At 38.4% G+C, this 26,662-nt stretch overlaps 1 protein-coding gene across 9 annotated transcripts in view; it reads left to right on the forward strand.

Annotated features, from left to right (window-relative positions):
- FREM1 (FRAS1 related extracellular matrix 1) overlaps positions 1–26,662 on the forward strand; it is a 271,046-nt gene that overhangs the window by 173,715 nt on the left and 70,669 nt on the right. For 6 of the 9 annotated variants that reach the window (XM_069090684.1, XM_069090688.1, XM_069090686.1 and 3 more), the window contains 9 exons: positions 140–307; positions 7,997–8,205; positions 9,007–9,100; positions 12,037–12,289; positions 17,732–17,923; positions 18,995–19,180; positions 21,492–21,688; positions 22,009–22,234; positions 24,089–24,233. In XM_069090684.1, the coding sequence (XP_068946785.1) occupies positions 140–307; positions 7,997–8,205; positions 9,007–9,100; positions 12,037–12,289; positions 17,732–17,923; positions 18,995–19,180; positions 21,492–21,688; positions 22,009–22,234; positions 24,089–24,233 (1,670 nt within the window). Of the gene's footprint in view, positions 1–139; positions 308–7,996; positions 8,206–9,006; positions 9,101–12,036; positions 12,290–17,731; positions 17,924–18,994; positions 19,181–21,491; positions 21,689–22,008; positions 22,235–24,088; positions 24,234–26,662 lie in introns of those variants that run through there. The other 3 variants (XM_069090685.1, XM_069090690.1, XM_069090689.1) reach the window with 3 other exon arrangements.

The raw sequence follows: 26,662 nt of genomic DNA on the forward strand, positions 1-26,662 counted from the left end.
CTATATCAGAAGAAATTTTAAGGTGACATTTGAAAAGTGCTCCTTAGGCTAATCAATGCCAACTGCCACCAAAAGAAACTCTGCTGCAGGCTCTTGGTCACTACAGACTTGTCTTTCCCTTTGTTGATTGTCTTTGCAGCATGCTGTGAACCACATGAAAGTGGCCTACATGCCCCCCATGCAAGACATAGGACCCCATCTCCAGCATGTTCAATTTGTGCTCTCCATCAGTAACCAACATGGCAGCACTCTACATGGAATTTGCTTTAACATTACTATTCTCCCTGTGGACAATCAGGCTCCTGAGGTAGGTACAACTTTGAAGGGGAGTAGAAGAGGGAAGAGAAGGAAGGGCAGGAAAGAATTAGACTAAGGTCTCAAATTTCTCTTAATATTTTATTTGGCCTTTTCCTTTATATTACTCTTACTCTCCCTTAGAGGTATAATTAGCCATTGGGCAACCAGGGTAGAATGTAGGTAAAATGCTTTCAAACAAACTTTTAAAGGCACATTCATTGAAGGAGAGGCATGGGAGAGACCTTGGGAAACTCAAGTTTCATGAGGGAGATACTCCAGAACACTGACCCCTGTGGGCAGAGCCCCCATTCTTGGAAATGTGGTGTCAAGCTCAATTGTTTCCATCCCGCCAGAGGAATGTAATGTGCTACCAGTCCCCTTTAAATTTAAGAGCCTTGGGGAAAAGCCCCAATTTCCCCAGACCATAGCATAGAACTAGACTGGGAGGTTCTCCAGAGATGCAGTAGCCTAACTTCATTTTATATATGTGGAAACTGAAGCCCAGTGATTTGCCCAGGGTTACAAGGCCGTGAGCATCAGAGGTGGAATTCGAACCTGAGTCCTTTGACTCTTAGCTCTAATGCTTCTCCTCCCCCTAAAACACTCTTTCCCTCATTAAACAATCTGAGAGAAAAATGTGTCACATCTCTCTTCCTTCTATATCTTATATACATATATATATATATATATATATATATATATATATATAAAAGTGACAGCATTTTGTTATGAAGAAAATGACTTTTCTTTGGATTTTTTGGAAATAACATTCTTTAGATGCCATTAACTGAATGTAGAGAGATTTTTACTTCTCATATAACCACAGGTCTATTATCTAAAAGGTGAGACTTTCTAGTTCCCAAATGCGAAGATATTTTCAAATTTCATCAATACCTCTTTAATTTTATTGTCTCCTGCTTCCTCATGTCTCACATGTTGAACAGTGGAAGGAGATTAAATTATGGGTTTCCTAGCAACCAAAAAGTGCTAATTTGCTTTCACGGCAGGCCAGCAATGCTACCATATAATCTAGATAGGCTTTATAATTTTCCAAAAGAAGCTAAAAATGGATTTATCCTTCCTCCTTTCTTTATCACCCAATGTTTAGATAAGCCTTAAGGAACTGTGGCACATCATTAAAATATGGCCTGCCACCTGCACTGCTTCTATAGTTATGAGACTGAGATTTTTTCAAATTAAATTAAATTTCTTCAATTATCAAGAATTTATTTTTTTCTTCCTCCAATCTCTTGCTACCCACTAAAGAAAAAGGAAAGAGAGAGAGAGAGAGAGAGAGAGAGAGAGAGAGAGAGAGAGAGAGAGAGAGAGAGAGAGAGAGAGAGAGAGAGAGAGATCACATAAGCACAGTTAAGCAGAACATTCCCACATTGGCCACATCCCAAAATACATTTCCCATTTTGCATATTGGTCCATTCTCTCTCTCTGTCTCTGTCTCTCTTCCCCCCAACATTTTTTTCAGTCCCTTGGAATCAGGGTTAATAATTTAGTTGATCAGAGTTTTAAGTCTTCAAAAATTCCTTTTTTTTTTTTTTTGGAGGGGGGAAGGCTGGGCAATTGGGGTTAAGTGACTTGCCCAAGGTCACACAGCTAGTAAAGTGTTAAGTAATCTGAGGCTGGATTTGAACTCAGGTCCTCCTGACTCCAGGGCTGGTGATCTATTCACTACACCACCTAGCTGCCCCCCAAATTGTCCGTTTTTATAATATTGACATAATAGTACAAATTGTTCTTCTGGTTTTTCTTGTTTTTCCCAGCATCAGTTCATACGGTTCTTTCCACATGTCTTTGGACTATTCCACTCCCACCCCCCTATTTCTTTCTGCACACTAATATTCTATGACATTGTGTGCCACTGGAAACTAAGGGGATGGCTATTTTTTTTTCTTTTTTCTCCCCTCCCTCCTCAGAGTTAGGTACATCATTAGTATCACCATTGCAGGGCTCATTTTTCCCTTTCAGTAACTAGAAAGATACTTGAAGCATGATCTCTTGATATTAAAAGGGAGACAAACAAAGGAATAGCATCTCCTCTGCTTCTCTGTGTATTTGGGAGGGAAGCTAACCATGAAGGCAATATTATGGAAGGAGCATGAAATTCAGACTTAGAGGATCCAAGTTTGAATCCTAGCTTTGTCACTTACTAACTAATGTGGCCTTAGGAAAGTAATTTTAACTCTTAGAGCCTCAGTTTCCATATTTGTCAAAATGAGGGGGGGGGGTGGACAAGATGATCCCCTTTACCCCTAATGATTAGATGACTCAATAGTCTTAAATTAAGCACTTTATAAAAGTTGTTGTTATTACTATGCATAGGAATCCTCTTTCCGCAGTATTTCCTGCCTCTATTTTAAAGTCCATGCCTACTGTGATGAAATCAGCTTTAACCTGTTCAAAGACATTAAATTCTGTTAGGAATGTACCTGACCATATAAGGAATGCCGGTCCTTTAAGTAGACTCATCATCTAGAGAAGTTTCTAAGTTGAACAGAGAAATGTTGTTAAAATATCGCTTAGGAAAACCAGTAATTTGTGCAGTATAATTCACACTTCTTTCAGGAGAAATATGACCAGAATGAGGAAACTCAGTAGATGAAATGAGAAAGTGCTTTCTTTTGAACAGGGATAAGATAGACGGGTGTGCTTTAAGGGTTATCATACCGGTAAATGGTTCTACAATTTCCTAAAAGGAAAAAAAGCATTGATCACAGACTCAGAAATCCTTTGTTTGAGTCCCAGTTCAGGTAACCACTACTGGTGAATCACTCAATTTCTCAGAGAGTGAGTCTCCTCATAAGTAAAATGGCGATAATCACACTTGAGTGACTTTCCTTATGGCTATGTAGGGAGGAGAGTGCCTTTTACACATTAGATGTGAATTAACATTATTAATCTGTTCTGTGGGAATGAAGAAAAGACTTTGGTGAATTGGGCACTGAGAAGCAAAATTAGCTTGATAATGAAAAAGACAGTCACAAGGATGATTCCCTAAACTGAAAAACCAATGTTGAGAGAAGATCTAAGGACTTTTGACTCAAAATTGGCTTGAAGTTTAATAATTTGTACAAACTCTTGAAAAAAGGGACTGATACAGTAAAGAGGGAAAGTTGATCAAATTCAAGATAGCATAGGGGATAACTGAATGAACAAATTATTAATGAAGGGAAGAAAGAAACAAGTGTTTATACATACCTACTATGTACCAGGCATTGTGCAAAGTGTTCTACAAATATTACCTCAACTGATCCTCACAACAATTTTGGGAGATAGGTGCTATTATTATCCCCACTTTGCTGTTGAAGAAACTGAGGAAAACAGAGATTAAGTGATTTGTCCAGAATCAGGAAGCTCATAAGTATCTGAGGTTGGATTTGAACTCAGATCTTCCTGAATCCCAGCCCAGCACTCTATCCATTATTAGGGTATGCATTAAATGTGATTCCTTCTAGAGGTATCTTCTAATTCTGAGATTCATTGATTCTGTGAACTGGATCATACATTTTTATTTCTATGAAAGTATTGGGGGAAGCTAGGTGGCACAGTGAATAGAGCACGGGTCCTGGAGTCAGGAGGATCTGAGTTCAAATGTGACCTCAGACACCTGACACTAGCTGTGTGACCTTGGGCAAGTTACTTAACACCAATTGTCTTGCCTTCCCCCTTCAAAAAAAAAAAAAGAAAATATTGATGCTTTAACATTTCAATTACTATTCTAATAAAATGCTTTAGTTTTTATTATAAAATTTTGATAAATAGGGCCTTGATATACTACTTGGTGACAGTGTACCTAAACTGTAGGTTCCGTTTTTTTAAAGATTGAATCAGAAAACTTAAATTTATGAAGTGATAGCAAAATATTTTAAGGTTACAGAAGCCAGGGTTCTGTTCAAACACATGGTACATTTGTGTATGAGAAGGAACTCTGTTTTTGCTAGCCAACTTCCTCCCCCCTTTATGGGGGAAGAATTTGGCTGATGATTACTTTTAGTCGTTAGCAATTTAATTGTACTTCACATTTGGAAACATTTTTCCAGAAATGTATTAATTTCAAGTTACAAATGTGAAGGACATTATTATAAATATTTATGATGCATAGTTCCCCTATTGCTTTATTATGCAATTCAATTCAATTCCACAAACTTTTATTTAACAGCTATTATGTGCAAATCAATGTACTATTGTATGTTTGTCATATGTCAAATAGGAAAAATGCCATTTTCAGGTTCATTTTTAACAACCAGGATTTATTTAAGGCTTATTGTAAGTATAATAAGATATGTGTAGCAGGGTAGTCTTTTTTTGAACCAGTCTTTTTTTTGGAATTTTATCTTTACAGGGAGTCACAGATAAGGATGGTTTGCTCCTCTCATCTGTCACATAGGGTGGTAGGGAGGGCCTAGGAGCCCTGGGAGGTTGTGATTATCTAGGGTCACACAGCCAGCAGATGCCAGAGGCAGACCTTGAACCCAGATCATTTGAACTCCCAGAACAGCTCTTTCTCCTCTATACCACAGGAGGGGAAACTGTGTCCTCGAGGCCCCATGTGGCCCTCTAGGTCCTCAAGTGCAGCCCTTTGACATGAGGCCTTGAGGCCGCAGATTCCCCACCTCTGCCGTCTATACTTTCTTCCCACTTTAGTTATTTGTTTTAATAAGAAGGACCTGCTTAGTGTCCATTTTGTTTATCTTCTTGTTCTTAACAGGTTATTTTTATTCTAAACTTTCACTGTCATGAAAAAAATGTTTTAAACAGTGTTGTTGAGTCATTTTCAGTCGTGTTCCACTCTTTCTGAGCCCATTTGGAGTTTTCTTGGCAGAGATACTAGAGTGGTTTGCCATTTCCTTCTCGAGCTCCTTTTATGGATAAGGAAATGGAGGTAAACAGGGTTAAGTGACTTGCCTAGGGTCACATAGTTAGCAAATGTCTGAAGCCAGATTTGAACTCAGGAAAATTAGTCTTTCTGACTTCCAGGACTGGCACTCTATTCACTGTGACACCTACTCTCCCTTTTAAATAGTATCCCCATGTTTTTTGGCTTACAAATACATTTTTTAATGGATATTACTTCATTTATTTGTCTCTTTGAGGAGAACCTGTGAGTAAAATGTCTTCAGGATTTGTTTATAATGAGAATGTCATCATGTAGGGCTGGGGGATGGGGGAGTCCTGTCAAGGGACTAAAGGCTAGAGGCAGCTAGGTGTCACAGTGTATAGAAGACGATCTGGAGTCAGGAAGACCTGAGTTCAAATCCTGCCTCAGACATTTAGTAGCTGTGTGAAACCCTGGGCAAATCACTTTACCACATCTGATGAAAATATAAGAAGGAATAGAAGTCCTTTTACAAAGTCTAGGCAATTCTCTAAGGCTGTAAATTGCAGAATAAGTATTGATATGCATCGATAGAGGGATATTCCTCACTGGAAATTCTGCATACTGTTAAAATTACAACAAAAAAAAAAGAAAAAAAACTTCAGTTCAATGCACATTCAGAGATATACAATTGACTGAAAGGTACCACAAATATGAGGTCCTACTAAAGTTGTCCTTCAACAAGGGGTCTGTCTCCCACGTACATATTTAAGATCATACAGAATTACTTGATAGATGTGATAAGAGTGGACATTTTTGGAGGTCCTCTGATTATCAAAATCAAAAGAGGCACAAAGCCAGAGAACCATGCTGACCAAAGAGGTTTGCCATTGTTATCACCATCACTCATCACCCTCATGGTCATGGTCATTTCATCATCATCATTAACATCAACATCATCACTAGCACTTATATAACATTTAAGGTTTGGAAAATACAAATATTATCTCATTTGATCTTCACAACAACTCTGGGAGATAGATGCTATTACCCCCATTTTACAGTTGAGGAAACTGAGGCATACAGAGGTTAAGTGATTTGCTCAGGGTCACACAACTAGGAAGAGTCCAGGCTGGATTTGAACTCAGATCTTCCTGACATCAAGTACATTGATCTATCCGCTTTGCCATGTAACTGCCTTGTGAACAATGTCTATCACAGAGACTAAATGGGAATGGATTCCCTACTGGATTCCCTACTCAGTTTAGAATTCCCTAGAGGGATTCCCTACTGATCAAGCCTGAGAACAGAGGGTCTCCTAAATGAGAGCTACTACCACTCAAAGGAGTTTAACTTACTAATACATACAGGCAAAAATAAGTGAATAATACATTTCTATTGTTTAAAATGTGATGCATAGTCAGGTAGCACAGTGTATAGAGTGCTAGGCCTGGAGTCAAGCAAACCTGAGTTCAAATATGGCCTCAGACACTCAGACTTAGCTGTGTGACCCTGGCCAAGTCACTTAACCCTGTTTGCCTCAGTTTACTCACCTGTAAAATGAATTGGAGAAGGAAATGGCAGACCACTTTCTTACCTTTGCCAAGAAAATCCTAAATGGGGTCACAAAGAATCAGACACAGTTGAAAAATGACTAAACAACAACAACATAGTTGAATGGTTAGCTCATTGAACTGGTTCAACAGTATGTATTTCAAGGAGGTACTAAGAAGAGACAATAAACTTGGGTTAGAATTGGATAAGAGGAAATCTCTAAAGCATTTGGGACACTATGTAGCTCTTTCGATGATCTCAAACTAGGTATTTTTTTTTAAATTGGGCCTCATTTGCACCCAACTAAAGTATTTTTAAAAACTTAACAGCACTTCCTACCTCCACTCTCTGTTGCCTCCAACACATACTCTTTTAAACCATTGTCAAAATAACATGTCTTAGACATAGAAATGGTTATATCACTCATTTGCTGAAAAAAAAAATTAGTTCTTTCTTGCCTATTGAGTCCATTTCAAATTCCTTTGCTCAGTTTTCAAGGCCTTTACTATTTGGCACAATCCTAATTTTTCAGACTTATATTACTCTCAATATGCATTCCATGCTCCAGTAGAAGCAAGCTTCTCTTTTACCTCTGAATGCACCTTAACTCTAAACCTTATTTATGTTCACCTCATTTCCTCTACTGGAATGTTCTCCTCCATTTTCACCTATTGGATTCCTAGGCTTTTATCTTTAAATTCAAACTCAAATGCCACGTCCTCCATGAATTCTCCACTTGGTACATGGATCCTCAGGATGGTGCCATTAGGATTAAGGAAGAAAAAATTGATACAAGAGTTGTTGTACAGAATAAAATCAATAGAACATAGTAACTGAATGACTATAAGAAGTGAGGGAGAGATTAAAAAATAATGCCAAGATTTGGAACAGAGGAGAATGGGTAAATGACCTCATCACTGACAGAAACAGGGTAGTCAGAAGGGGAATCGGGTTTAGGGAGTAAGGTAGTAAATTTGGTTTTGGACACATTGAATTTGAGGTTCCTGGAGGACATTCAGGTGGAGATGTTGCAAAAGCAACTGGAGATACAAGTGTAGACCTCAGAAGGGAAGTCAGAGTTAGACCTGGAGACAGATTTAAAAGTTTTTGGAATAAAAGTGGTATTTGGAGACATGGGTCTGACTGAATTCTCCAAGGATTAGAGTGTAGGGAGAGAAGAGGGAAGGACACGGAAAGATCCTTAGAGAAAAAGCAAACTTAGGTTTATTATAATTTGGTAGGATTTATTCTTTATTGGAGTTTGGTCTCCTGGGATGTTTTTGTCACGAAGAACTTTGAATGCTTCCTTCTTTCCAGGTACTCACCAACTCACTGCAAGTAGATGAGGGAGGTCTGTGTATCATCACTACAGAGCACATCCTGATTTCAGACATGGATACGAAGCAGGATAAACTCAGACTGTCCCTCAAGAGACTGCCATTGCATGGAATGGTGGAACTGGATGGTTTTCCTTTAAGCCATGGAGAAGAATTTTCATGGGGAGACCTCCATGCTTTAAAAGTTAGGTTAGAAACATTTAATATCTTCTCAGTATATTCTTAAGCAAGGACAGGGGATTTTATATTTAGGTCTGTGGACTTCAAGGGATCAGTGAATAATTTTCAGGGTAAAAAACTTATTTTTTAATTGAAAATATTTCCTTTGTAATCTTATGGATTTTATTTTTCAATTAAAAACATTATTCTGTGAAGTGGTCCATAAGACTCACCATACTCCCAAAGCCATCTATAACATACAAAAAAGCTAAGAATCCCTAAACGAGGTGAAGGTCAAACGAATAGCCAAGTAATGTTTGTCTTAACTGGTCAGAGTAGAGGGACAGCTGAAAGGTGGCTTTTGTATTAGGTCTTCAGGAATTTTAATTTTTTTCAATCTGAATGTGAGCTTTATGCCTCAAAAATTTTGATCCTTACTGTCTGAGTCTAGTAGGAAAGATATATGTGAATTATTTTGGAAGGGTAGGGGGAAGAATCAATAAGAAATCAATAAACATTTATTATATGCCAGGCACTGTACTAAGGAAATTAATGACCATAAATACTAAACCAGCTTTAACACTGTATCATCAAGAAGCTTGTGTCATATACGTTAATAATGACTATATTAAGATGCATTTATATTCATCATGACTGAAACTGAGTCTATGGAATGTTTGAAAATGACTGTGGAGCCTGGAAAATGCTCCGTAACGACTCAAGTTTTCTCAGAATAAAAACATGCAAAACAAGCAAAGGAGATCGGATTAAGCTTCTCCATGCATAGTTCCTTGAGTCATTGCTAATGACTGACAAATAGTATTCCCCCAGGTATCACCATGATGGATCAGAGGTTCTTCATGACAACATACTCTTTGAGGCAACAGATGGAACAAATTCTGCAGAATTTGTCCTTCAGGTCAAGGTTAGTGTGGTGTTCCTTCCCTGTATTGTGTTGAAAATCTGGTTCTGAAAGTCCCCAGGACCAGAGGTAAAGAGCTGAAAGGGATGTCAGAAACATCTAATCCAACTCCCTCTTTTTATAGATGAGGAAACTGAGTCCCAATGTAGGTAAGTCACTTATTTAACACACAGTACTAAGCATCAGAGATGGGATTTGATCCTCTGTGACTGATGCCTCCAGAGCCATTGTTTTTTTTTTTTTATTGTACAATAGGTATTTGTGAGAAGAATGTTTCATAAAAGTTAAGTAGCTATGTAAATGGATCATTACCATTCCTGAAGCACTTGGGTAAAAGGGTGAAGAAATGTTTCTTTATTTTTCCCCACAGATTTCAGAGCTTTTTACAGTGCCTGTTATAAAGTAGATATTTAATAAATCCTTATTAACTTGACTTTGATGTTGTAGGAAGGGTTGGGTCAACCACTCTGCCAGCATGAGTGGGTTCCATTACATTTCTGTAAGTAGCCATTCTAAATGAGTCAAGTTTTACCTTGTTCTTTCGGGCCTAGTTGCACTTAGAGAATCTGGAGCTGAATTTGGGCCTCTGTCTCCATAGCTGATGACTGGGCAGCATTTCAATGACAGAAATGAGCGCTGTCTCAACTGACAATCTTTCTCAATTGGGGAGGGAGGAAGGAAGGGGAAAAGAGGGAGAGAATTCTCTTTGAAAGGCAAATTTCAGAGAAAAAAAAAACTTCTGTGTCTCCCACCCACATCCATCTTATTGCTGACAATATGCAGGGAGGTTAGTTTGGGAAATATTCTGCTTATTGTTACTGTTTAAACAAAAGCTTATGTTCTTTGAAAGCTATTAAGAGGTGAAGTCATATTTTTAAAAAGTATTTCTGATTTTCCAAAAAAGAAGGAATGTTCTTAATTCTCTGGCCTCTGGACTTTATTATCCTTTTGAAAACCTAAGTTTTTTTTTTTTTTAAAGAACACCACAAGATGGTCAATGTTGATTTATTAGTGAAAAATTTTCCTTACCTAGGACAGAGAGAAATAAAGGAAACAGAGTGAATTCACCTAGATACCTTTTCCCTGAAAACCAGATTTATATATGACATATGCAAATATATATTTAAATACATGCTCATATATGTACATACACACAGAGAAAACACTCAACTATTGGTTGTTATTGTGCCACAAGGCTTTTCATAGGATTATAAACTTAGAGTCTGAATAGCTTTCAGAGGCCATCTAGTCCAACCCACTCATTTTACTTACAGAGGAGGAAACTGAGGCCCAAAGACATTTAGTAATTTCCCCATGGTCAGACAGGTAATAATCATCAGAAATGAGATTTCTGCTCAGTTTCTCAAAGTTAATGCTCTAAATGGAAACAGCATGACTATGCTTGCTTTTAGTAGAATTATTAGCCAGTCTTATCTATTGAAGAAGACGACACTGCGGATGATGAGCCTACCCCAAATCAAGTCAACAAATACTTATTAAGCACTTACTGTATGCTATGTATGGTATTAAGCTTTGGGGATTCAAGGAAAGGCCATCCCTGCTCTCAAGAATCTCACAATGTAATGGGGAAATCACCAAGATATATGGGTGTATACATATATACACACATTTGGATACATACATATGTGTGTATATATGTATACGTACATATACATATGTGTGTAAGACAAATTGGAGGTTAATTCCAGATGGAACTAACATTAAGGCAACCCCACCTTCAGAGTTAAGAACTTGGACTGTGGGGAGTTTTAGTCACAGGAGCCAAAGCTAGCTATTTTGTGACTCCCAACCTAGGATATTGGAGTGGAAACACAGTCACAGGTCACCTTCCTGACTACAGTTATAGCCCATTGTGTATGAGCCCATTAGAGAAATTCTAATTATTCCTATTTAAGGAATGTTGGGGGAATCTTTTTTTTTCTCCTCAGATTTCAAGATGATAATTGATGTCATATGAATAAATAGACTGTGTGACTGTGGGCAGGTCACTGATTCTCAGTGTTACAGGCTAGTCTGCATAGATGGAGGGAGTTTTCACACCAGAAGTTCCTTATACCAAGAAAATCACAGGTCTCTAGATCATTAAGTCAGTCAAATCCTATATAAGATTAGATTTTTCTCATCCTTTTCCTCCTATCAGATGGCAGAGAAGGTTCTCTGGATGTTAGACATGGAAGGGACCTTAGACATTGTTAAGCACAGATTGTGACACTCAGGTTAAATGTCTTTCCTGAGTATTATATAGCAGGTATTATATATAGCAGAAGTGGGTTTTTAACCGAGATCCTCTGGCCCCAGGTCCAGTGCCCTTTCCACCACACCTCAGTTGCCTCTATCATTTCTCCAACTTGACTTCTGATTAAATTCATGTGTACTTCATTTCAAGCTCAACTCAAAATGCCTGAAATTTAAATGCTACTTGTGGGTCCAAAGCATCTTCCTGGGTGGTGGGAGAATGGGCCTGAAGGAAGGCATCACAGTCACCATGCAACTTGTGCTAAAAATAACTTTGATGAGTTAAATGTAAATGAGTCAGACCACATGGATTCGATTTCCCTTAGAATACATGTAAGTTTAACAATGAAGGAGAAGAGTGCTTTATATTTTGCCAGTATGAAACAATTGAAGTACAGTGTGAGAGGGTTTGGCTGCACCCAGAATGATAACTGTTCTCATTCACCCCCATCTTAAGTGCCCCTCACATGGGTCATTTTTTGCAAAATGGCGCATGTGGGGATTGTTAAAAGATGCAGGCTGGTTGGCCAATTTCCAAGCCTATTGTTTCATGTGTCTAGAAGATTGAAAATCCTTGTTTCTCGCTCTGTGAGCTATGGGTTACCAATTAGGCAATTTTGTCATATTTTTCTTTTCCTTTTTTTTCTTTTTTTCTGGAAGCCAATCATTCCTTTTTTGCTTAGGTTTTACCTGTAAATGATGAACCCCCTGTCCTGAAGGCTGACCTCATTCCTATAATGCATTGCCCTGAGGGAGAGGAAGTGGTAATCACTTCAGAACACGTTTATGCTACTGATGTGGACAGTGAAGACACCAGGCTGATGTTCATGATCACTCGTCAGCCTCATCATGGGGTAGTGAGGAAATCTGGGCTTGCTGTGGACCAGTTCACCCAGGGAGACATTGATGCTGGGACTGTAACGTACAAACATACAAGTAAATGGCATTGATGACAAAGATGGGTGTGGGAGGGGGAGGGGGATGTGGACAAACGAAGGTTGAAGGTTAGGGGTCCTCCACTTCTGTCACCTGTCATTCCTCTGAGGGCCCCAGTGACCCTCATATCCTTCATTCTTCCTTTATAATTGGAAAGTCCATAGTTTATCTTCAGGCTTTATAAACATGAAACTTGTTCCAACTGGTTGTTTCAACATGAAAGTAGGTCTTAAAGTATTAAAAAGTAGACTATAGGGGAGGTCAAGGAATGAGATGAGAGAATTCCATTCTCTGGGTCACCAAAATGGCTCAACAGGACCCCCTGTTAATTTCCTCTATGATTTTTCTATTGTGTGCTGGGATATGGGGGCAGGGCATGGATCAAGGTTTCAAGAAATGCTATTTTAGTGAATACTTAAGTGTAGCTTAATGGATGACTATATGAGTATTTAATTGAGATTCATAAAAGCACCTCTTCAAGGAGAAAAATATATAAAAGTTCTTAAAATGTGTTGCTTAGAACTGAACAAAATATTTACAGATCTAGTTGAACCTGAGCAGAAAATGGAGGACCTATCCCCTTATTAACCCTGAGCATCATGTACTTCTGCTTGCAGTCTAATGCAGCATTAACACTTTGGGCTCCCATATCCCACTTATGACTCATCTTGAACTGGCAGTCCTCACTAACATCCTTAGGTCTTTTTTCAGCTGAATTCCTGTGTAGCCCTTCCTTCCCCACAGAAGAGTATTTTGAAATAGTCCTTTTTAAATGCCAACATTGTGGTACATTGGGAAGAATATTGCCTTTAGAGTCAGTGGGTCTGGGTTCAAATACCCCCTTAGAAGTTTATATAACTCATCATCTGAGGCCCAATAATCCAAGGATGTATAACAGCAGAAAATTTGGGGGGGAAATTCCTAAATTTTTATAAATGTGTATGTGATTAGCAGTAGTTCATGGGTAATTCTGGGAAGAAGGGAGACAGAGAGGGACATTTGTGTTCCCCATCTTAAGGGAGAGAAACTCATGGAGTCATTTGGCTCTTCCACAGAGCCTGTGTCCTGAAAAATGATGAGAAAATGACTACAGAAAAGTTTTATGTGGGGGGCAGCTAGGTGGCACAGTGAATAGAGCACTGGCCTTGGAATCAGGAGGAACTGAGTTCAAATCCGGCCTTAGACACAACACAAAAACTAGCCATGTGACCTTGGGCAAGTCACTTAACCCCAATTCCCCTACCTTCCCCCCTCCAAAAAGTAAAAAAAAGAAAAACAAAGAAAAGAAAAGTTTTATGTGTCGAAGAAGATGAATTAGGAGAGACTGAACAGAATTCTGAATAGGGAAGTAGGAACTGATCAGAGGAGTGAAAGTACAACAGCCAGAGATGCACCTAAGTGCAGGGAGCAAGAAAGTCTTCCTGCTTCGGTCCTAGAGAGGGGGTAGTGCATTGTATCTTCCTCTACTTGTGGTCACCACAACAAAAAGGAGTGGTGTCTTTGAGGTTTGACTCACCCAACTGCATTTAGTCTATAATACTGTATTCACAATGCCAGGCAGTGTCTCCACAGTCATAGGTCCTCACAGTCCTTTGGGATATAGGCACTGTCAAGGAAACACATTGCTCCCCTCAAGATGGAAAACACATTCATTTCTCTGGAACTTGCACAGGTATCTATTTTCCTTTCTTCCCAGAATCCTTGAACCATTCCCAGGTTTGTATACATTCACCAAACCTCTAGATTGTTCCGCGGACATCTCTTGCCATGCATCCTGGGATTAGTGTGCTCTGAAAGTCAGGCTACACTCATAACCTATATGACCTTGGACAAATCACTGAATCCCTGGTCCTCAGTTTTCTTTACTATAAAATGAAGTATTCTAGGAGATAGCCTCTGAGGTCCATTCCAGACCTAAATCTGTGAACTAAATATTTACTATCATGTGAGAAATTGTGAATGTAAGAAATTTTAACCGCTTGCATTAACATTCACTGGCTTAGAGTTTAGCTTGGTATCTGCTTTCTCTCTTTCCACAGTAATGAACCTCAGTAAGTTTTCCATTAGTTTGCTTCTCTTCAGGGTCTATGGCCTAGGGACATATTCTATAAGCCTACTGTCTTTGATACAGAATAGAGTAGCTGAGTTCACTGCTTTTTTATTACACCTAGTTTCCATATTTTCTGTTCAATTAGATTGGTAGGAAAGTGACCCAAGAAAGAATAATCCTATTGCAGGGTTACATATGGGATGCGATCTGCCCAGGGTCACCTTAATGGTGCCTGAAGAGCAAAGCGAAGTATTTCTAGGTCTCTGTGGGGGTTGTCATACATAGCATCCACAGAAAATTAGATTGAATGGTGCTACCCCAATCCAATCTGTTCACACTTACTTTAGGTGTTTGGTATTATCAAATAAAAGATGAAATTCAAAGTGCATTTTCCCATTTAAAATTCAGGTTTGTTACATGGTATTTGTACGGTGTTTTGCATGGAGAGGGAAAGAGAGGATAAAGTTGGCTGCCTTTTTAGGCTGGACATTATAAGGGTAGAAGGGTCACTTTGGGTCCAGGATCTAGTCTTTAGATTTGCAGAATGAGCAACTTGCTTTATCAGCCTACTCATAGTAATCAGTTTCTGCAGGGTCATCATATTCTGTCACACTTAGGCACACTCATCGTTAGGAAAATCGTTGACTTGGGAAATAGAAATCTCTTCTAAGGAAGGACAGTGGGGTCCAAATGGACGAGGCCAAGAAACCATGATTGTCTAGTTCCAAGGCTCCCTTTGCCATGTTGAAATGAAAGAGATAGAGACAATTGGGAAGCTGGTTACAGGAGTTAAAATTTAGATTGAGAAGTCAGTATTAGATCTGGAGGCAAGAGCTGAAGCTACAAGAGATATCTACCCCCTTCCCCAGGTTGGCATGAGCCAGGACCAGTCTGACTTCTCTCTCCTGATTCAGCTATACTGAAGATACAAGCTCAGCCCAAAATATACCAACCAGACTCACAACAGATCCTAAGAACCTTTTAGTCATTGACAAAGGTGGTGGGGAGGGGACCGATGTATGGTGCGACAAAGGATACTGGTTTTCATCTCTCAGTTCAGAAGGCCTTGAGTGTCCAAGTAGCTGCAAAACTGAATTAGCAAAATTTCTTCGATGTGCATGGAATAACAGCAGGAGTTATATTGAGGGATGTTAAGTATCACAGGCCCAAGATGACGAGCAATGAGTGTCAGAGGGTAGACTTTGAATGCAGGTTCTCTGGCTCCAAGCCCAGTGCTCTTTCTTTCCACTGCAGTAGATCCCGGATTCCTTGGCATACTAAAATCCAAGAGACGGAGGCAGGTGGGAAGCCAGTTCTGGGAGTGAAGAGATGGCGTTAGAGAGACCAAGAGAGAATGTCTCCTCCTTTCGCCTAGTGGAGACTGGAGAATTATCTCCACTCAAGTAACAAATTACTTGTGTCTATCAGATAGACCCTCACCCTTGCACAGGGCTGGACAAATAACATCATAAAGTCCCAGAATGTTAGAGCCAGAAGAGACCATGAAGATTATCCCGTCGACTAATTTCACATTCTTACCATTATAATTCTCCTTTCACAAAGTTCTTTATCACTCGCTAAAAAGAGTCTTTCATAGCATTTCCTGATGACAGACAAGCTCCAATTTCCAAAATTACCCTTTATCTTATATCGGTTACATTTTAAATGGTTGTCTTCCTTTTCAGGGAGTTACTTTGGGCCCCCTGCAGAGATCCCAGGAAGCATTTCGGTTTTATCTGCAGCATGACAGGCTGTTTCTTGGGCTAATTTCCTTCCGCAGATAGCTTACTTAGCTCATTCATTTTATGGGGATTTTTTGCCTTTAAGTTGCAAGGGCCACATTTTTCTAACGTTATCCCTGAATTCTAGACATGCCTCCTTGTTTGGACCCTGAAAATACACGAGCTTCTCTATCAGAAGATAGAGGTCTGATTTCTGGTCCTACTACTTCTAGTGTGGCTTTGGACAAATTATTTACCCTCTTTGGATAATTATTTACAAATTATTGGGGATATTATTTACCCTCTCTGAAGTTTCCTCATTTATAAAATTAAAGAATTCCTCTAAAGTCTCTTCCAGTTCTAAATCTATGACCTTATTGACTACAGGATGAAGGATAAAAAATCCTAGGACTTGAGACTTTCAAGGGTCATATGATTTAGCACTCTGCCTCCAGGGAGGCAACTATGTAAACCACTGGAGAGATCGATGGTCTTGGGGTAAACATAGAAGATTCTTTGATATTTTCAGGGCCCAATCATTTTTAAAATCGAGATATACTTTTTGTATAACCAAATTCCTTCAATTCAAGTTGTATCCACTTACGGGTATAGACTGCCAGTAGGTGTTTTACTCTTCATAACACTTTTTAAACTTGAAGACATATCTTAATCCTACCCATACCAACTCCATTTTTCCTGAAGGGCCTATTTTCCAACGATTTGGTTATTCTGGTTGCCATTTTCTATCATTTCTAGTCTTTCTACATGCTTTGTAAAATAGGGAAACCAATGCTATACGTGATTCCAAGGTTCTGTCTTATTTGACCTAGCTTGAAGATGACTTAGCAGAACTTTTGAGCTACATGCTAGTCAGTGATCTCTGTTTAATTATTGCCTTCTTTATATTTTGAAAAGTGTATGAGCATGAATGAAAGCATACCTATAAAGCACTTTAAAACTCCTTAAGTCAAGACAATACTCATTTATTCAGAAGTGCGTTGTCCATTGCTAAAACCTGGCTCCTTTATTCATATCTTCCTGCCTCTACCATTTTGGGAGCCATTTTGCTACTTATTAATAGGGTCATTTCAGGGTCGAAAATAAGGAAATGACAATTTTCCTCCCAGTGACTTTTTTTGTTTTCTAAACCATGGTTAAAAATAAATTAATGAGAAAGTGGTTGAAAGAACCAGAATACAACTTCAGGATTATCTGTGTCTAGTCCCAACTTCCATGTAAGTAATTGAAAATAGGTGATTTAAGATATTGGTGCAAAGAGGCATTTATAGTGGTGAAATATATTGGTCATTTTGCATTTTGCTTATCAATGGCAATTGATAATTAAAGAGAAAAGTGTTCCTGTCACAGCATAAGCAACCTCTTTGGCTTCCCTTTGCCTTCCTAAACTCCTAATCCTGGTCAGCTCCAGTTTCGATGTGTGATATCATGGTCAGATTTTAGGAAGAAGATATTCTAAGAACAGTAGGTAGATATGTACTTTGTTTACATAATAATAATATCATTACTGTGAGAGTAGTTTCAAAATGTCCATATCTCCACTTTTTTACTCTCCCACATTTAGACAGGAAGTGTGCATTGGCCATCACCAAGGAATGTTATTTCTCTGTTATAAAAAAGCACCAGAATTTTACACGTAGTTATCTTTTCCAGGTGGAGAGATTGGCACGACTCCTTGTTTGGACACCATTACTTTGGTGGTTTTGGATGGAGAAGCTGGCCTCCATGACTGCTGCTACCAAGAACCAGTTTCATCCCCACTTCCACTTCACCATTCTTTCCCAATGTTTGATCTCAATGTAACTGTGTACCCTGTGGACAACCAACCACCAATTATTACAACAGGTGAAAACTCTTTTCCTATTAAAGTCATTTTGTGTTAAACCATTGTCAAAAGGTTAACGTGCCAAGTATTCTTGCACATAGTAAGACCTGATTTATGATAAGACTAGAAAGCCATGAAAACCGGATCTTAGATCTATCTCTTATTCTCATTTTAGCTGATTTAAGCACAGGTTTATAAAATTTAGTTTTGTTAAATGTTCATAAGACAAATAATTTGCTCTAACAATTTTACATATATATTTATTTGGGGGAGGGGAGGTGAATGTCTCCAAATTTTCTGCTTTAATTTCAAATGGGAAATTTTCAGTTGCCTTCTGACTAGAGAGTAGTTTATTTTACCCATAATAACCTCTATTAGAGGAAAGTAAGTAGACCAGAGAGACTATTTATCTATATTTAACCTTATTTGCTTTTTAGAAAGTCATCTCTTCATAGGCATTTTGTATACATTCTGTCTCTTGGAAAAAAAATACAAGCATATGTATGAATGTTATTGTAATTTGCAGCTTATCACCCAAGCAATGTTCTGGAAAGGAATCATTGTCCCGGCAGAATAATTAAGCACTAAGGCATGAGAAAAATGTCCGTTATGAGCAATTCATAATAGCTCTCAGGCAATTAGTGCTCTGACAAACGGAGGTAACAACTGATCTTGAGGAGTACATAAACTATGTTTAGTGGCTTATCACTAAGGCTATTGGGCAATTTTTTTTTCATTTGTCACTTATGTGGTGACACAAGGGAAATCAGGGAGAGGACTTTAGAAAGAATGGAAATCTGTAAGGGAGCATGTAGCAGTGCTGCTGTCTTTTGGTTATTAGCTGACTTTCTTATATAAGAAAATGCAATTTTTAAGTGAAATTAAATTCTAATATGTCCCTAATCTCTCACATCCCCAAGACCTTCACTAGAAGGGAAGGTTTGCCAACCAACGTGATCATCTTCCCATTGCAAAAAATTTGCATGTAGAGTCTTCCATGAATTAAAATTCCAATGGCTCCCTTTTGTCCTCATCATTTCTGATGAGAGAATTTCAAGTGAAATCACAATCTTGATATTATTTGTATGCAGGTACCCGGTTTGTCGTGGATGAAGGCTCCTCGGCAGCCATTACCATTAGCCATTTAATCACCACTGACCCTGATACAGCCATGGATGATTTAGAGTTTGCTTTGGTTTCTACTCCCCAGTTTGGTTATATTGAAAATACACTACCTTCACCAGGTTTTGAAAAAAGCAATATTGGCATAAGCATAGGTAAGTCATGGTAACTGGACCTCTGGCCACTTCTCTGGGCAAATAACCTTAAAAAAAAGATTAGATGAAGAGAGATCATAGAGATAATATAGTTCTGAGTTGGTAGAATGATGTCTAAGCTGACATGAAAATGAAATAATGAATATTCATCATTTGGCAAAACTTAAAGTGCCATAGAAATTTCTTTGTTGCTCTCATTATTACTATTATTTTATTAATATTTATGACTACATACTATTTATTAATTATGACTTATTTTAATCAACATTATTACCATTATTTTTTAATCAAGGTATAAGAAAGGATGTGGGAAAAGCTTAAAGCACTAAACACATATAAGAAGTTCATATCATAGCTGAATTTAATTAACCTCTTTAAATTTCTCCTTGATGCTGTATTGTGACATGGAGATGATTCTGCTTTTCTAAAGGCTTGGCAAGCTGGGCATGAGCTCACCTAGATTCTACCAAGATAAAAAGGCTTTAGCACATGGACCCAGGGACAAATTACATCCCTGTTGTCCAAGGACCAGCCTACCTAATTTGGGGGAGGTTACTCACCAGATTGGCCAGAAGATGTTGATAATTTTTTTGGCCACAGCAACTTTTAAAGACCAACTACTAGTGAGAGGGGAGTTACAGACTGTGCAAGGGGAAGAATGGCTAAGGCGGACAAAATTACAGATTCTTCAAGTATCAAATAGCATAATCAAGGCTATTAGAATCTTCTTTATAGTTGAGTTTCTCCTTATTTTCATGTGGATGTGAGCCTCTTTTGAGGTAAATTGATGTGTCATTCATGGGAGAAATGAGGATAGATTATTATGAGTGCTTCTTTTTTTTTTTTCTTTTAGCATTCATAGGACCAAGGAGTATTGTAGTTTTTGGCATTTACTGAAGCCTTCAAGGATTTGTCAGTTGATTGGTGTGGTTACTCCATTCACTGGTGGAGATTGCAGCCCCTCTCTTCCTAAATAATCTTACTTCCTTAGTAAATAGCTACAAATTTCTCTGGGTAAAAAAAAAATCATCATCCAAATGGTCAGTCTTCTGGTAATGAGTTTTCTCCAACTTAGGGTTGAAAGGTATGGTAATGACAAAGAAAAGGTTTCTAAGTGTTAAGGCACTGGGATGGATAGAATGATAGGTGGTTATGATTATGGAAGTAGAACACTTATGAATGGTGATGAGATCCCTCTCTATGTATGACTGAGAGTTGGAATTGTAAATCAATAGATTTTAGGAGATTGAGAAAGTATCAAAATACAGGATGAAGGGTGTTATATAAGAGCAGAACTGGAATGGAAAAGAAATCTGTGATCCAGGTATTCCTTGAGAAAGAAGGTCAAGTGACCTCAGGACTTGTATCTATCTACATAAGGAGATAAATGTGGTTAGAGGTGAGATTGTTGAGTGATGGTAGCAAAGGGAGAATCTTCTGGAAGCAGCAATGGGGAGCAAGGAAAATCCAACTTCCTCTAGAGAACTGATGTGTTGGTGCAATGGTCAGGGGCAGTAATTGCAATATGAGAGAAGTTAAAGTTAGTGTGGGCAGCTAGATAGTGCAGTGGATAGAGTACCGGGTCTGCAGTAAGGAAGACTTGTCTTCCTGTGTTCAGATCTGGCTTCTGACTCTTACTAGCTTGTGACTTTGGGCAAGTCATTTAACCCTGTTTGCCTCGGTTTCTATATCTGTAAAATGATCTGGAAAAGGAAATGGAAAACTACTTCAGTATCTTTGCCAGGAAAACCCCAAACGGGGTCATGAAGAGTGAGACATGACAAGCAACTGTACTACAACAACAAAAAGTCAGTGTAGGAGGCAATGACAATGATGCAATGTCATGGAGAGCTGGTCACCAGAAGATGGAAGGAAAATGAGAGTAAGGTGTTTAAAATGAAGGAGAATTTATTGACTATGGAGTGCAAAGTCCAGAGGGCATGATGAAAGGGATAGACAGAACTTAATTGACCTTAATCAGTTTGTCCATTAGGCCAAGCTAGTTGTTTGACATTCTGTAGTGAAAATACTTATGTAGTGAACTATTAAACATTTTACTTCTTCTTAAACATCTGCTTTGACCTCATACAATGCCACTATATGAATGTAATAAGAAATGCTTATTTAAAGAGGCTGATTTAAAGCAATTAGGAGGGCTTTCTGCCATTTATCTGAGGCGCATAGATGCCTTCCCATTTGTTTTGCTGTCCAACAGTCTATTTTGCTAAGCACTGAGAACTAGAGGTTTTTTGTTTGGTTTGGTTTTAATGTAATTCTTATGTTGTCTGCCATTTCTTTGTGTATGTTCCAGCTTCATTTCAGTGGAAAGACATGAAGGCTTTGCACATAAACTATGTGCAGTCCAGGCATCTGAGGATAGAGCCAACTGCAGATCAATTTATGATTTACGTCACAGATGGAAAACAGCGTTCTGTGGAAATTCCTTTTTACATTCTGATTAACCCCACCAATGATGAGGTTCCTGAGTTTGTGGCACAGAATATCACTGTAAGAAAGAAAGCAACATTTTGTGTGGCTGTCTGTGAGGTGTTGACATGTATTTTTGCTTGGTTTGCTTGGTCTTCTGAAATTCCCTCTTGCCTTCACTTATTTACATGGGTTTTACCTGGGCTTGTGTCTATGTAATATTCCAAGGTTGCTGGAAAAAAATATAGTTCTAAGACATGCAGTGGAATCTTCGGAGAACTCTGCCTAATTGAATTGTTGAAATGAAATCTGCTTCAATGGATTCTGCTTCATAGAGGTGTTCTTGGAAGCAAGACTAATTTTCATACTCAACCTTTGTTTTCTGATATATTCTGGTTTAGGTTTCTGAGGGTCAGATGAAAGAGCTGGATCTTTCAGTCATCAAAGCAACTGACTTAGACGTACCAAAAGATCATTTGACGTTCACCATTACCCATAAACCACAGCATGGCCTTCTCATCAATGGGGTACACAGAAATGACATCCCTCATTATAAGCAGTTAATCAATATCTACAAGAACCATGAACTTCCTGTGCATGATTTTTCAATGGAGCTTCTTAAAACTGGTATGTCTTCTTTTTATGCTGTTTGACTAGTTTAATAATTAAAACCATAAAATATAATAATGGCTATCATAAAGATGAAATTAAAGGTGACTTTTTTGACTTCAAGGCTATAACCAGAGAGGCCTAGTGTAACACAATCCCAAAGCCTGTTGGTATGAGACTCTTTCCTTATTGTCAGAGATCAAAGTCCTGCACCAGTGGGCTTTAGGACCAGGGTTACACTCCAAATACTATAATTACACTAATAATTTATTGAAAGAGTTTCTTAGTTTAGCATAAACCTTTTTCTGACTCCTAGAGTCTATCAGGGAATGTTTTCTTCTTACCAGTAAACTTGTCAAATTTTTTCTGAGTTCTGGATTAACCCACAACAGGAAGCTAAAAATAGAGATGATAGGTGAGGGGGAGATTTTGGGGAATATGAAATTTCTTCCTTTGTTTGAAAATGAGATTACACTTTCATAGTATTCATAATATTAAATATTTTATTTAGTTATCTTGGACATTTTAATGCATTTTTTTGGAGGGGGGAAGGCAAGGCAATTGGGGTTGTGACTTGCCCAAGGTCACACAGCTAGTTAAGTGTCAAATGTCTGAGGCCATCCTGACTCCAGGGACGGTATTCTATTCACTATGCCACCTAGCTGCCCCACTGCCTATTTTTAATAGTTTAAAATATTTTTTCTTTTCAGTGTGTAGAAGTTTGGAGCCTTTAAACTTAATTTTAAAAGATTTTTTTCTAGGGGCAGCTAGGTGGCACAGTGAATAGAGCACTGGCCCTGGAGTCAGGAGGACCTGGGTTTGGATCTGGCCTCAGACACTTAACACACACACACACACACACACACACACACACACACACACACACAAAACTAGCCATGTGACATTGGGCAAGTCACTTAACCCCAATTGCCCTCCAAAAAAAAAGGCAAAAGATTTTTTCTGCAATGAAAAATCTACAAATCTAAATCAAATATAGAAGCATTATTCTTTATGGTGATGATGTGCTCTTTAAGTCACACAATATAGCAGGATATTAGCCCCTGGATCATTTGAAAAAAGTTATTCTCTTCATTACCATATCCCCTCATGCCAGGCTTACTATTTCTCATCTCCTCTTAATGCTTGAGAAAACCTTCAAGAAAAGCCATACTTATTTGAATTATAATTCTATTCAAGGACAGTCATCACTAAGATTTGGAGATCCTTAATGACTATCTAGCATACTTCTTTTGGTTTGGGGCAATGGTTCCTTCCTCCTCTAGTTTCTTTTTCAAAAAGCACAGATGAAAAAAATCACTATCCATATTTTCATTTGGTAATTTAATTAATTTTCTTTTCAGCTTTTTCCATCAGATCATCACTTCTTTTGTCTTTTCATTCCTTCACAAAATTATGTATCCGGCTCTTACAGAGTCCTGGAATCTAGTATCTCATTGAAATCAGTAACAATCCATAGTGAACCAGAGAATATATTTTTCATATGGTATTTTTTCTTTTAGAAGACTTCAATATTTTAAGACTCAGAAAGTGAAATGTGATAGTCTCAACTCTCCCTCTCAAGAAAACCATGCTTTTGATCGACAGAACCAGTTTTGTTTCACTTAAATCTCACTGAACAAAGCTGGACTGTGGAAAGTGAATTATCTTGAGTTCTTTGAATAGACAGACATCAGGAGTGTGTCTTGGAGTTTCTGCTAGTGCTGATGGATTAATGAGCTGCTGCTGATGTCTAGGCCTGTTCTCCAAAGGAGACTAAGCTACTGGCAACTTGGATTAGGGGTGGTTGAGGCAAAGAAATGTGGTGGCTTAAATGGAGACAGATTTACTTTCTCTCGTTTTTCCCTTTTCCAGGAATGAAGTTGATATACATACATGATGACTCGGAAAACCTTGCTGATGACTTTACAATCCAGTTGTCAGATGGGAAACATAAAATCCTGAGAACTATTTCAATAAAGATCCTGCCAGTCAATGATGAGAAACCAGTGCTGACCAAGTAAGCCATAGGCCCTTTATAGGAAAGAAGTCATTACCTTTCCATATCAACTTATATGATACAAGTTACCTTTGTAATATTCAGTGCAAATTGATGACCATTCATTCAACAAACATTTATTACGTGCCTACCACATGCAGTAAATTGAAAAAAATATATTTAATTTTGTGTCTTTTATTTAACTGTCATTATGGAAGACTACTGGCTCCCGTAGCAAGTCAGCAAGACTGGCTGTGCCAGTCAAAATGGTTTGATATGGATGTGATATGTTGAACAAAAATATTTTGGGTTAGATCAATGAGAATAAGTCTAATCATGGATGTGCTTTAGTTCTTAAACTTATCTCTGTAGAATGCATGCTGGCTTAAAAAAAAATTAAACAAGTCATCTCTGAATTTAGGTCACATCCAATCCTTGAGACCATGGGGGGGGGGGGGGTCTCCCCTAGCAAAGCAATTTTGGTCTCAGTGCACCCTCTGCTGGCCCATCCATACACAGGCATTGACTTCAGCCTTTGGTCTGACCACTTGGGAAGAAGAGGAATTAAGAGTGCTTTCCAAAACATGTTCTTTCCATTTCCTGGCAAACCTCCTCCTCTTGTATTGAGATGGCATTTCCAGTAGGAACCTTGACAATCACTAAGAGAAGATAAGAAAATGAGTTTCTGTGGCCCTGCCATTTGTATGAAAATACAAAGAAGTTTGAGGTTTGAGAAGATACTTCCATTCTTATTATCTCATCACCTTTAAAAAAATCCTACAGAATTACACAGCAACATACTCTCTTCACCTCATAATTTCTCTTTGTCTTCTCCCATCCTCTCCTCTCCTTTCTTCCTCAGTGGAAAAAGCATCTCTTTTTCTATATCCACATGTCTTCACTCATGTCCTTGATATGATTTCATCTCCTCTCATCTCTTCCAGGTTTTTGGTTGATTGTTCTTTCTCTTAGTTGTATTTCAAGCATGCTCTCTCTCTCTCTCTCCCTCTCCCTCTCCCTCTCCCTCTCTCTGTCTCCCTCTCTCTCCCCCCTCCCCTCCCTACTCCGTCTCCATCCTCTTTGCACAGAGATATCAAAATCTTCCTTATCTTAAAAAAATCTTTCCCTTATCCTTAAATAAATTAAAAAATTTTTTCCCCTCACCTTCTGTTTTCTTTGAATAACAACTTAGATCAGTATAGTACTTAAAGATTTTCAGCTCTCCTTTTCATAAGTCACCTACATTCACTGCTTCCTCCTTCTAATCTGCTATATAAGAGTGTCAAACTATTATCCTAAAAGTTACCAATGATGTTCATATCTAATAACTTTTTTCTTAAGTTTTCATCTTCTTTCTTTAGACTTTCCATAGTCTTTGAAGCTGTTAACTACCCCCTGGCATGGTTTTTTCATATGGTTTTCATGACCAGTTTCCCCCTCCTGCCTTGCTATTTCTCCATGTCCTTCATCCTTGCCTTTCTTTCGCCCCCCCAACTGAGGGGATCCACAAGGGTTCTCTTTAAGCCCTCCCATTCCTCTTTTTATTGTCCTTCTTAACAAGCGCATCCTCTCCCATAACATCTGTGTCTTAATCTCTAATCTCTCTCTGAAATGCCACCCCTCAGTGTAAACATCTTTGTTATTCCTCCCAGCTTCATCTATATATTTAAAATGTACATGATTTATACCTCAATCCAACTCATTAATAAAAGTGTCAAACAGCAAAGGACTAAGGAAGATCCCTGGGGACACTCCCCTCCCTTCAGTCTTCCAAATTAACATCAGTCCTTTAATGGCTACTTTTTTTATTCTAGTCATTAGATCAGTTCTGAGTCTATCTAATGATGTGTATGATCTAATGATCTTCAGCCTTTTGTTGATCCAACAGTCTAGTTAGTTTGTGAAGAAAGGAAGCAAGGTTAACCTGACTTGGCCTATTCTGACTGAAAGTCCCTTGGCTTATGTCCCTGATTCTTCAAATATCTGCACTTACAAGGGTAGTTTTGTAATCTTTTTACCATCTCCTCACTGATCATGGCTTTGAATTCCCTGTTCACCATTGTTGGTTTGTCTTTCCCAGTCTGAAGATAATTCTTTTTTTTTTTTAGTAGAGAAAACAGATAAATTATTGTAGTTGAGAAACCTCTTCTCTTTACTGCTACCTATCACCTTTTCATCCCATCCCAAGCAGGTCTACTGTCCCTTGATTGATCTTTTTTGTCTCACTATAGTGCAAAAAAGTCATTTTGTTGTTTTTAACATTTGTGATCAATTCCACCTGCCACGGGACTTTTGTTTTCCTATTGGGTCTTATTATAAAACCTTGCTACTTTTCTGTATCCTTCCTCATTTATTAACTCTGCCATTTCTTGAACACGCCCTTTTAAAATGTGAGTTCTTTGGTGATGAATCCTCTATGCTGCCACCACATTTTGTTCAAATTCCTCTGG

This window comes from Petaurus breviceps, unplaced genomic scaffold (assembly GCF_028583685.1).
Source record: "Petaurus breviceps papuanus isolate PSGF00001 unplaced genomic scaffold, PetGlider_PUasm1.0 187, whole genome shotgun sequence".
Lineage (NCBI taxonomy): Eukaryota > Metazoa > Chordata > Mammalia > Diprotodontia > Petauridae > Petaurus > Petaurus breviceps.